The sequence below is a fragment of the Lotus japonicus genome, chromosome 3, assembly GCF_012489685.1.
Source record: "Lotus japonicus ecotype B-129 chromosome 3, LjGifu_v1.2".
Classification (NCBI taxonomy): domain Eukaryota; kingdom Viridiplantae; phylum Streptophyta; class Magnoliopsida; order Fabales; family Fabaceae; genus Lotus; species Lotus japonicus.
In genome coordinates, this window is record NC_080043.1 from 52,614,860 (window position 1) to 52,626,723 (window position 11,864).

General features: G+C 41.4%; 1 protein-coding gene across 1 annotated transcript; it reads left to right on the forward strand.

Annotated features, from left to right (window-relative positions):
• The first annotated feature begins 8,201 nt into the window (after positions 1–8,201).
• LOC130744303 (uncharacterized) lies at positions 8,202–11,629 on the forward strand. The gene is made up of 4 exons (XM_057596491.1): positions 8,202–8,634; positions 8,763–8,949; positions 9,036–9,132; positions 11,384–11,629. The coding sequence occupies exons 1-4, from the start codon at positions 8,202–8,204 to the stop codon at positions 11,627–11,629; spliced, it is 963 nt and encodes a 320-aa protein (XP_057452474.1).
• Positions 11,630–11,864: the final 235 nt, after the last annotated feature.

Sequence of the window (11,864 nt, forward strand, 5' to 3'; positions counted from 1 at the left end):
GCAAAGCAAAGATTTGCTAGGAGGGTGGCTCTTCACGAACTAGAACAGAGAACCAAGCTTCTTGAAGCCATTGAAGAAGCCAAGAGACAGAAAGAACAAGAAGAAGAAGCTGCCCGTCAAGCAGCAGCTCAGGCTGAACAAGCCAGACTTGAGGCAGAACGTCTTGAAGCTGAAGCTGAGGCAGAGCGACTTGCACCAGTTCCATTTACTCCTGCTGCTTCTGCTTCCATTCCAGAACCTCAAGCTGCTCAGAACGTTCCTTCCAGCTCTACTCCGACAAGCTCATCCAGACTCGACATCATGGAACAACGTCTTGACACTCATGAATCCATGCTGATTGAGATGAAGCACATGATGATGGAACTTCTGCGCCGTACTGACAAACCTTAGTTTTTAGGATCTCTTTTTTTTCTTCCTTTTCCTTTTTATTTAACGTTGTTTTATTTAAACTCTGTTTATTTACTTATTTTAATTTGTTCATTTGTGATTCTATATGCATATATCTATATATATTTGTGTCACACATGTTTGCAAAACCTGTTTTATTCATAATTGTTCTATATTTACATCATATTTCCTTCCATCATACATTATTCCCTATATCTAGAATGGAGGATCCTTCCTCATTCTTCTGCATTCTTGGCGCTGCTCCACTCTTTCCTTCTCCAGACGATCCAATGCATACTCTATGTTGCCGAGTTTGATGCTCAGATCATCTTTTTCTAGACTATCTTCTGTCGTCTTGAGTCTCTTTTCCACAGTCTCCTTCTCTTCCAGCAGATTCAGCTCCCGCTGGCAAAGCTCCTGAATCTCTTCCACGAAGCAGAGGAACTCCTTCAGATCTTTCTCCATCTCTGGACCAAGATCTTCTTCAAGCAGTGTCTTCGTCAGCTCTTGTATGGTCTTTGAACCATCGGGATGCCTAATATTGAGGAACATATCTTCCTCAAACGCCTTCCTTCTGAGCTCTTCTAATGCCATTCTGTATGATGCCATTTTTTTTCTGAATATTATTCGAGATGTGAAGCTTACCTTTCTCTCCAACGCTTTATATAGGTTTCACTTTCTCTCTGAAAGTTAATGCTCTTACAGTTTCTCGAGGTTAAGTTCTTGGTAACTGACCCTTCTATTTACTCACTTGACCGGTGGTAAACGTTCATCCCTTGCATTAACTCTTATATTTATTATCGCCTCACTCTGATTCTTACATCGTCTTCATTTTCTTTAAACTTAGACCTTCTCTAAGGGGGAGTACCTTGTACTTCAAGCTAAGTTTTTCACACCCCGAGCTTTTTGCTTATGACAAAAAGGGGGAGTAAACCCAGTTTTTGATGTGTAAGATGTGTTAGTGTGACTTATTTTTCTTTTGGAGATTTTAAGAGTTCCACCTTCATGACCATAGATGTGTCACTGGGCAAATACAAGGAATACATTTCACTTCTTCTGAAGTGATTCTAAGTTGACTCTGATACCCAAGACTCTGATACCTTGTCCATGACTCTGATCACTTATGCGCTCTGATTATTCGTTTTTCATCTATGTCATAAGCTTTTCACTCTGAACTCTTATATGATTTAGCTCAGAATCTAGACTTTACTAACGTTTTCATCAAGTATTAGATTCAGGGGGAGCTAAGCTCAGAATCAAGCAGTGACTTGAATTCAGAATGAGCAAGATAAACTATTCACATCAGGATAAGTCTTATTCTATATCTCTAAACTCTGAGTGAATTCAGTTTAATGTTTAAGAATTGTTCATCAAAAATCTTAGTTTTGTCATCATCAAAAAGGGGGAGATTGTAAGATCAAGTTTTGATCTAGTAGTACAACTCTATGTTTTGATGATTACAAGTTAACCTTTTGATATGAACAATTGTGGTACTCTAACGTGTTTTTCTGAGTGTGCTGTTTACAGGCTCTGACCCTGACTCAATTTCACACAAATCAGAAGCACTGTGTATAAAGGGTAACCCAAGCAACGCTTTCGCATTCACCATGTTCAGTATGAACAGTGGAAAAGCTTCAGAAGATCTGAAGCTATACAAACTCTGATGAGGACTCAGTCGCTAGAAGCTCTGATGATCCAGAAGTTCTGACAACCAAGAAACACTGAAGGTTCAGATGTTCTGATGGTGTAGAAGACTCTGAAGATCCAGAAGCTGAATAGTGGAAACTCTGAAGTCCAGAAGCAAGAAACTCTGAAGGCCATGTTCTTCCCTCTGAGTTCAGAATCAGAAGATACAATGGTCAGAGGATCTGTGCTTTCCCTCTGACTCTGATCAACCGGCTTTACAAGTTCCAATACGAAGCATTCCTCTGATCAGAAGTCTCCTAGGTTAAAAGGTCAAGTCGCTATCCAAGTACAAAAGCAAGTGTACCTTCCTGACGACCTACCTAACGTTCTCAGCCACAGCAGAAGCTGGATTTTCCAGAACTGCCCTCCAACGGTAGCATTTCCCATGCAACGCTCAACCCTAATCCTTGGAGTATATATAGAGGCTGAAGATTGAAAGAAGCGGCTAAGAAACTAAGAAGCAACACACGCGCAAGACATTCAAAATATTCTAAGCTTTCTTTTATCTTGTAATTTATTTAGTTTACACTCAGCTTATTCAGAAGCAAACCCTTGTAAACACCAACCTCAAACAGTTGTTTGATTTTCCTTTAGGAGATCAAGGTTGATCGGATCCTAGAGAAGACTAAGAGAGTGAATCTTAGTGTGAGCTAAGTCAGTGTAATTGTTAGTCACTTGTAGGTTTCAAGTGCAGTTGTAACTCTTACCTGATTAGTGGATTGCCTTCATTCTAAGAAGGAAGAAATCACCTTAACGGGTGGACTGGAGTAGCTTGAGTGATTTATCAAGTGAACCAGGATAAAATCCTTGTGTGCTTTTCTATCTCTATCTTTTGCACTTAGTTCTCGAAAAGATTTGTTAAAATCTTTAAGGTGGTAGTTTTGTACTGAAAACGTTATTCAAACCCCCCCTTTCTACCGTTTTTCATACCTTCAATGATTTTGTCAGCAGACTTCCACCAGCTCCAGAGTTTCCTTCTCCTCCCAAGAAGAAAACCAAGAGGAAGATGGTTCTGGAAGAATCCTCAGAGGAATCTGATGTCCCTCTGGTCAAGAAGCCGAAGAGCAAGCCTGATGATGATGATGGTGATGATAGTGAGGATGGTCCTCCAAAGAAGAAGCAGAAGAAGGTCAGAATCGTGGTGAAGCCTACTCGGGTGGAACCAGCTGCTGCAGTGGTCAGAAGGACTGAACCTCCTGCCAGAGTGACTAGATCATCAGCACATTCAAGTAAGCCTGCACTTGCTTCTGATGATGATTTGAATTTATTTGATGCACTCCCTATTTCTGCTATGCTCAAACACTCCTCAAATCCCCTCACTCCTATTCCTGAATCCCAGCCAGCCGCACAAACCACCACTCCACCACATTCCCCAAGATCTTCCTTCTTTCAACCTTCTCCTACTGAAGCACCTCTCTGGAATTTGCTTCAGACCCAAACCTCTAGGTCAGAAGATCCAACCTCTCTCATTACCATTCCGTACGACCCATTATCTTCTGAACCCATCATCCATGACCAACCCGAGCCCAACCAAACAGAACCACAACCCAGAACGTCTGATCACTCTGCTCCCAGAGCATCAGCACGTCCTGCTGCCAGAACCACGGATACAGACTCTTCAACAGCCTTCACACCTGTATCCTTCCCAATCAATGTCATTGACTCTCCTCCCTCCAATACCTCTGAATCAATTAGAAAATTCATGGAGGTTAGAAAAGAGAAGGTATCTGCCTTGGAAGAGTATTACCTTACCTGTCCAAGCCCTAGGCGATATCCTGGCCCTAGACCTGAACGTCTAGTTGACCCAGATGAACCTATCTTGGCCAATCCTATCCAAGAGGCAGACCCCTTAGTTCAAACAGCTCACCCTGTCCCTGACCAACAAGAGCCAATTCAACCAGACCCTGAACCCGAACAATCAGTGTCTAACCAATCCTCGGTTAGATCACCTCACCCTCTGGTTGAAACTTCAGACCCTCACCGTGGAACCTCGGAACCCAATGCTCCCATGATTAACATTGGTTCTCCACAAGGTGCCTCTGAAGCTCATAGCAGCAATCACCCAGCCTCTCCTGAAACCAACCTCTCCATCATTCCCTATACTCACCTCCAACCCACATCTCTCTCTGAGTGCATCAATATTTTCTCTCATGAAGCCTCCTTGAGGCTCCGCAATGTGCACGGTCAGACTGATCTCAGTGAGAATGCTGAAAGTGTGGCTGATGAGTGGAACAATCTGAGCACTTGGCTAGTGGCTCAGTTTCCAATTATGATGCAGCTCCTGCATGCAGAGGGAAGTCAGAGGATTGAGGCTGCAAAGCAAAGGTTTGCTAGAAGGGTGGCTCTTCATGAACTAGAACAGAGAAATAAGCTTCTTGAAGCTATTGAAGAAGCCAAGAGAAAGAAAGAACAAGCAGAAGAAGCTGCACGTCAAGCAGCAGCTCAGGCTGAACAAGCCAGACTTGAGGCAGAGCGTCTTGAAGCTGAGGCTGAGGCAGAGCGACTTGCACCAGTTGTGTTTACTCCTGCTGCTTCTGCTTCCATTCCACAACCTCAAGCTGCTCAGAATGTTCCTTCCAGCTCTACTCAGACAAGCTCATCCAGACTCGACATCATGGAACAACGTCTTGACACTCATGAATCTATGCTGATTGAGATGAAGCAAATGATGATGGAACTTCTGCGACGCACTGACAAACCTTAGTTTTTAGGATCTCTTCTTTTTCTTTCTTTTTATCTAACGTTGTTTTATTTAAACTCTGTTTCTTTTTATTTATTTATTCTCTTTTGTTCGTTTGTGATTATATATGCATAACTATATACTTATGTCACATATGTTTGCAAAACTCGTTTTATTCATAATTGTTCTATGTTTACATCATATTTCTTTACATCATATAAATCTAGAATGGAGGATCCCTCCTCATTCTTCTGCACTCCTGGCGCTGCTCTGACCTATTCTTCTCCAGACGCTCCAGTACATGCTGGATGTTGTTGAGTCTGACCTTTAGCTCATCTTTCTCTAGAATCTCTTCTGAAGTCCTGAGCTTCTCTTCCAAGATTTCTTTTTCTTCCAGCAGCTTGAGTTCAAGCCGGCTGAGTTCTTGCACCTCCTCCACGAAGGCAAGAAATTCCTTCAGGTCTCTCTCCAACTCTGGACGCAGGTCCTCTTCCAGCAGTGTCCGTGTCAGCTCCGCGATGGTAGTTTCACCCTCTGGGTGCCTGATGTTCAGGAACAAGTCCTCTTCAAAGGCCTTCTTCCAAAGCTCTTCTAGTGTTACGTTGTATGATGCCATTTTTTTTACTGAAAATTATTCGAGGTGTGAAGCTTACCTTTCTCTCCAACGCTTTTTATAGGCTTCACTTTCTCTCTGAAAGTTAATGCTCTTACAGTTTCTCGAGGTTAAGTTCTTGGTAACTGACCCTTCTATTTACTCACTTGACCGGTGGTAAACGTTCATCCCTTGCATTAACTCTTCTATTTATTTTCGCCTAACTCTGATTCTTACATCGTTTTCATTTTCTTTTAAACTTAGACCTTCTCTAAGGGGGAGTACCTTGTACTTCAAGCTAAGTTTTTCACACCCCAAGCTTTTTGCTTATGACAAAAAGGGGGAGTAAACCCAGTTTTTGATGTGTAAGATGTGTTAGTGTGATTTATTTTTCTTTTGGAGATTTTAAGAGTTCCACCTTCATGACCATAGATGTGTCACTGGGCAAATACAAGGAATACATTTCACTTCTTCTGAAGTGATTCTAAGTTGACTCTGATACCCAAGACTCTGATACCTTGTCCATGACTCTGATCACTTATGCGCTCTGATTATTCGTTTTTCATCTATGTCATAAGCTTTTCACTCTGAACTCTTATATTTTTTTAGCTCAGAATCTAGACTTTACTAACGTTTTCATCAAGTATTAGATTCAGGGGGAGCTAAGCTCAGAATCAAGTAGTGACTTGAATTCCGAATGAGCAAGATAAACTATTCACATCAGGATAAGTCGTATTCTATATCTCTAAACTCTGAGTGAATTCAGTTTAATGTTTAAGAATTGTTCATCAAAAATCTTAGTTTTGTCATCATAAAAAAGGGGGAGATTGTAAGATCAAGTTTTGATCTAGTAGTACAACTCTATGTTTTGATGATTACAAGTTAACCTTTTGATATGAACAATTGTGGTACTCTAACTTGTTTTTCTGAGTGTGCTATTTACAGGCTCTGACCTCAACTCAATCTCACACAAATCAGAAGCACTGTGTATAAAGGGTAACCCAAGCAACGCTTTCGCATTCACCATGTTCAGTATGAACAGTGGAAAAGCTTCAGAAGTTCTGAAGCTATACAAACTCTGATGTGGACTCAGTCGCTAGAAGCTCTGAAGATCCAGAAGTTCTGATAACTAAGAAACACTGAAGGTTCAGATGTTCTGATGGTGTAGAAGACTCTGAAGATCCAGAAGCTGAATAGTGGAAACTCTGAAGTCCAGAAGCAAGAAACTCTGAAGGCCATGTTCTTCCCTCTGAGTTCAGAATCAGAAGATACAATGGTCAGAGGATCTGTGCTTTCCCTCTGACTCTGATCAACCGGCTTCACAAGTTCCAATATGAAGTATTCCCCTGATCAGAAGTCTCCTAGGTTAAAAGGTCAAGTCGCTATCCAAGTACAAAAGCAAGTGTACCTTCCTGACGACCTACCTAACGTTCTCAGCCACAACAGAAGCTGGATTTTCCAGAACTGCCCTCCAACGGTAGCATTTCCCATGCAACGCTCAACCCTAATCCTTGGAGTATATATAGAGGCTGAAGATTGAAAGAAGCGGCTAGAAGCAATACATACGCGCAAGACATATTCAAAATATTCTAAGCTTTCTTTCATCTGAAATTCATTGTGTTTACTATCAGCTTTTTAGAAGCAAATCTCTTGTAAACATTTCTTTGATAAACAGTTTGTTTAGTTCCTTTAGGAGATCAAGGTTGATCGGATCCTAGAGAAGACTAAGAGAGTGAATCTTAGTGTGAGCTAAGTCAGTGTAATTGTTAGTCACTTGTAGGTTTCAAGTGCAGTTGTAACTCTTACCTGATTAGTGGATTGCCTTCATTCTAAGAAGGAAGAAATCACCTTAACGGGTGGACTGGAGTAGCTTGAGTGATTTATCAAGTGAACCAGGATAAAATCCTTGTGTGCTTTTCTATCTCTTATCTTTAGCACTCAAGTTCTCGAAAGATTTGTCAAAATCTTTAAGGTGGTAGTTTTGTACTGAAAACGTTATTCAAACCCCCCCTTTCTACCGTTTTTCATACCTTCACCTTTTATTTTTGATGAGAATTGTTTGAAAGCATTTGAATCTATTTAAGAAAGTTTGGTGACAGCCCCGGTTATTGTGGCCCCGGATTGGTCTTTACCATTTGAGATCATGTGTGATGATAGTAATCTAGCTTTAGGGTTTGTCTTGTGTCAGAAGAAAGAGAAAGTGTTGTATGTGATCTACTATGCAAGTCGAGTGCTACATGAGGCCCAAAGGAACTACATTACAACTGAAAAAGAGTTGTTGGGTGTAGTTTTCGCTTGCGAAAAGTTTAGGCCTTACATCTTGGGTTTTAAAGTTATTGTTAATACTGACCATGCCGCCTTAAGGCATTTATTTGCTAAACAGGATTCCAAGCCAAGGCTGATTTGATGGATCTTACTCCTCCAAGTGTTTGACCTTGAGATCAAGGACCGGAGAGGTAAAGATAATGGATTAGCGGACCATTTGTCGAGGATAGAGGGTGGAGCGTCCAGCTCAATACCTATTCAAGAGGAGTACCCGAATGATAAACTCCTAGTTGTTTCCATTGAGGAACCCCTACATTGGTATGTGCATTTTTCTAACTTTTGAGTTGCTGGATTAATTCCCCATGACTTGACGTGGCAGCAGAAGAAGAAATTTCTGCATGATGCAAAATCTTACCTCAAGGATGACCCATTTATTTTCAAAATTTGTTCAGATGGAGTCATTAGAAGGTGTAACCCAGAGGTTGATTTTGAAAATTTTTTTTGGCATTGACATGGGTCAAGTTATGGTGGACATTTTAATGGTGAGAGAACCGCTGCAAAGGTTCTCCAAAGTTGATTTTCTTGGCGCACATGGATAGTAGAGCTTTTGTTGAGAGTTGTGATATATGTTATCGGACTGGCAACATATCAAGGAGAAATGAGATGCCCTTGAAAAATATTTTGGAAGTTGAGTTGTTCGATGTTTGGGGCATCGATTTCATGGGACCTTTCCCACCTTCATTTGGTTGTCAGTATATTTTAGTGGCTGTTGATTATGTTCCTAAGTGGGTTGAAGCCGCTGCACTCTCAACAAACGACTCTAAAGTGGTGGTAGCTTTTCTAAAAAAGAACATTTTCACTAGGTTTGGTGTGCCTAATGTGATCATAAGTGATGGGGGTACTCACTTTTGCAATAGAACTTTTGAGTCTCTTTTGGAGAAGTATGGTGTCAAACACAAGGTGTCTACCCCTTATCACCCTCAAACTAGTGGGCAAGTTGAGATATCTAATCGGGAGTTGAAACGTATTTTAGAAAAGGTGGTAGATTCCTCCATAAAGGATTGGTCAAGGAAACTTGACGATGCTTTATGGGCCTACCGATCCGCTTCCACTTGGTTTTTGAGAAAGCTTGTCACCTACCTGTGGAATTAGAACACAAGGCCTATTGGGCCATTAGGAAGTTGAACATTGATTGGAAAGATGCTAGCGAGAAGAGACTTTTGCAGTTGAATGAGCTCGACGAGTTTCTACTCCGAGCATATGAAAGTGCTAGCATCTACAAGGAGAAGACGAAGAAATATCATGATAGGAAGATTTTGCATAGGGAATTTGTCTCATGGCAATTTATGATGCTCTTCAATTATAGATTGAGACTTTCCCAGGGAAACATAATTCTAGATGGTCTCCACCTTTTGTGGTCAAAAGGGTGTTTCCCCATGGTGCTATTGAGGTTGAGAACTCTGAGATCAAGAATACTTTCACTGTGAATGGGTACAGATTGAAATTGTACCAAGGTGGTGAGGTGCTGAAGGTGGAAACCTTATTCCTCAAACCTCAGGCTTGACAGGGAGGACAGTCTACCTAAGACTATAACTTAGGGCTGCTTGGGAGACAACCCAAGTCTTGTTTTTTTTTTTGCTTGTTTGGTTGTTGCATTTTGCAGGGAATGAGAGCTCGAATTCTGAAGTAGGAGGTGCATCTAAGGCCTCCATTGTGTTTGGAAAAGGAGGTCGACTCTTTCCTTTAGCATAGTACATGCATTTTAGCATATTTTTCCTTTGTAGATTTTTATTTATCTTTTAGATCATGCATTATTATAAATAGTGTTGGTTATATCCTGGTCATTAATTCCTTATACTCAAAATGACATGTTCCCAAGTTTTGTTCTCTCACATGTTGCTCGTTTTGAAAATATTTTAGTGGATACTTTGTGCTGTTTTTGGGGGAGTGATTGTATGTTTTGGAAATAGAGGGGGAGACTTCGGTCTTCTAAGCGTTATCTTGAGGATAGAGTTGACGTGAGTCCACAAGGGTCCATCTTTGACCCTTCACTATAAATTTCCCTGGAGGATCCTGACTCACTTGCACTTCTTGATTCTATGTTGATTTCACTGTTTGCATGCTAAGGAAGACTTGTGTTTATGAGACTAGTAGGTTTTCTTGGACTTCAGAGTTTTGTTACATCTTTGTCCCTAGTTGACCCCTTTGAGCCCTTTGGGAGAATTCTTCGCTACCTTTGTTGTATGGGCTGTTTGTTTGGTTAGAAAATGGGGAGTTGTGGTCCTTAAATCTTATTGGAGGTAGTGTTAAAAGATGCAATTGTCTCTTGCCCCAAGTATATTGAAAGAAAAAAAAAATGAAATCCTTGTCAAAATTGGAGTACCAAAAAAAAGCAAAAAAAAAAAAATAGTGATGAAATAAAAAGGGGTCAAGAGACTTGTTTGCTGAGTCAAAAGTTTGGAAGCTCCGGAATTTCAAGGAGGACCGCACTCATTCTATGCAGCCTTAGTCTTCTTTAGGGACCACCTACCTTGTGCTTTACCTAGCCAACATCACAACCCTTTTGTAGGGACTTTAATGGCATTTTAGTAGAGTTTAGAGATCTAGCTTAATTTCTAGTTGATTTTAGACTTTCGTGCAATTTAACCTTTGAGATTCTTGGTTTCGTTCCTAGTATTTTTGTGCAAGTAACCACCAGGTTGAAACAGATTAAGAAAGGAGGCCAAGGGGTTTAAAGGCTTGAATGATGCATTGAAGGAGATTAAAGTTGAAGATGAAAGATTTTTCAGGCGAGCTGGGCGCCTGAGCGCTAGAGAGGCAGTAACTTTTGGTGCCAAACTCTCTGATGATGGCGCCTAGGTGCTCCACATGAGCGCTCGAGTGCTAGTAAGGTCGTACGTTTTTGGTTTTGTGGCTGTTGCTATGGCGCTCAAGCATGCTTTGCTGGTGCTTGAGCGTCCTGACTCGCCCCTTTTGCCTATAAATAAGATTTTAGTCATTTTCATTGGATCTCTTGTCATTTTCTCATATTTTTATAAGTCTAGAAGTTGGGGTTTTGTCTCTGGAGTCTTAGGAGCTTCTCCAAGACCTATATTCCAGGTTCTATCTTTATTTTATTGTATGGATTTCACAGCCATGCTTGGCTAAACCCCTCTTGCTTTGAGTTCTTAGTAAGACTTTGGATGTTTTAGTTGTAATTCCTTTTTCTATTCATGTTGTTTCTTAGTAAACCTTTGAATCCCACATCTATGCTTCATCTTTTAAGCTTGAACGCGTGCTAGCTTTGTGCTTCTCTATAATTGGAACAGAAGTTTGTTATATATTAGGGACTTGTTGTGGGATTACCCCTTCTATGCTTGCTACTAGGAATTGAGGAAGTGTTGGGGTTTGTTGGCCTGAATTGCATGCTTAGTGCCTTTAGAAATTGTTTAGGTTGTCAAGGAATTGTGCCTATCTTTTGACCTTAGAGGGTTGTCTATGCGAGGCATCGATAAATGACTAATTAGGTTAGAGCATGAAGGAGAGACTCAGAGCTTTGTGAGTAGAAGAGGTTTGCTAAAACTGAATTAGTTGAGCAAGAACCCAAGACATTTTCATCATCGTATTTTCACACTTACACCTTTGTTAGCTTGTTAACTAAGTGCCTCAACAATCAATCTTACAACTGAATTTTACTCGCTTTCCTACCGTGAACTCGAGGCTTAAACTGAATTCGCATTCCAATTCCCGGTTGTTTGATAAATTAAAACCGGGTAGATTCTATGCACTTGCAGATTGACCAACACTTGACGAAGGGAGTACTGCGGAAGTATACCCTGAGCTTTGACTTGCCACTGATGGTTCGCTTTGGACCCGGTTGTAGGATGCGACCACCTTCACCACCGTCATCGTCTGAGGAGGAGTATCCGTTTGAGATTGACGCTGCACCAGGAGAACTCCATAGACTGACACCTCCTGTTGGCATTGACCCTACGGACATTGCGTCTTCCTCGAGGCTCGTGGAGGAAAGGGGGAGCTAGTCGCCACACCTTCCACTCATTAGGGTGCGTCCACTTCCTCTTTGTGATATCGTGTGAAACCTTTGGTTCACGTGATGGAGGAGAACATTGCCACCGACGTGGTTGATTTGGAGACAGACTTCACTAGGGTAGTTTGTAGGACTGTGAGGAGAGAGGTTCTGGATTTGGATGTCGACGTGTTAGCTGTGGATTCCGACACCGAGGATGACTACACTAGTGAGGAGGAAGAGGAGGG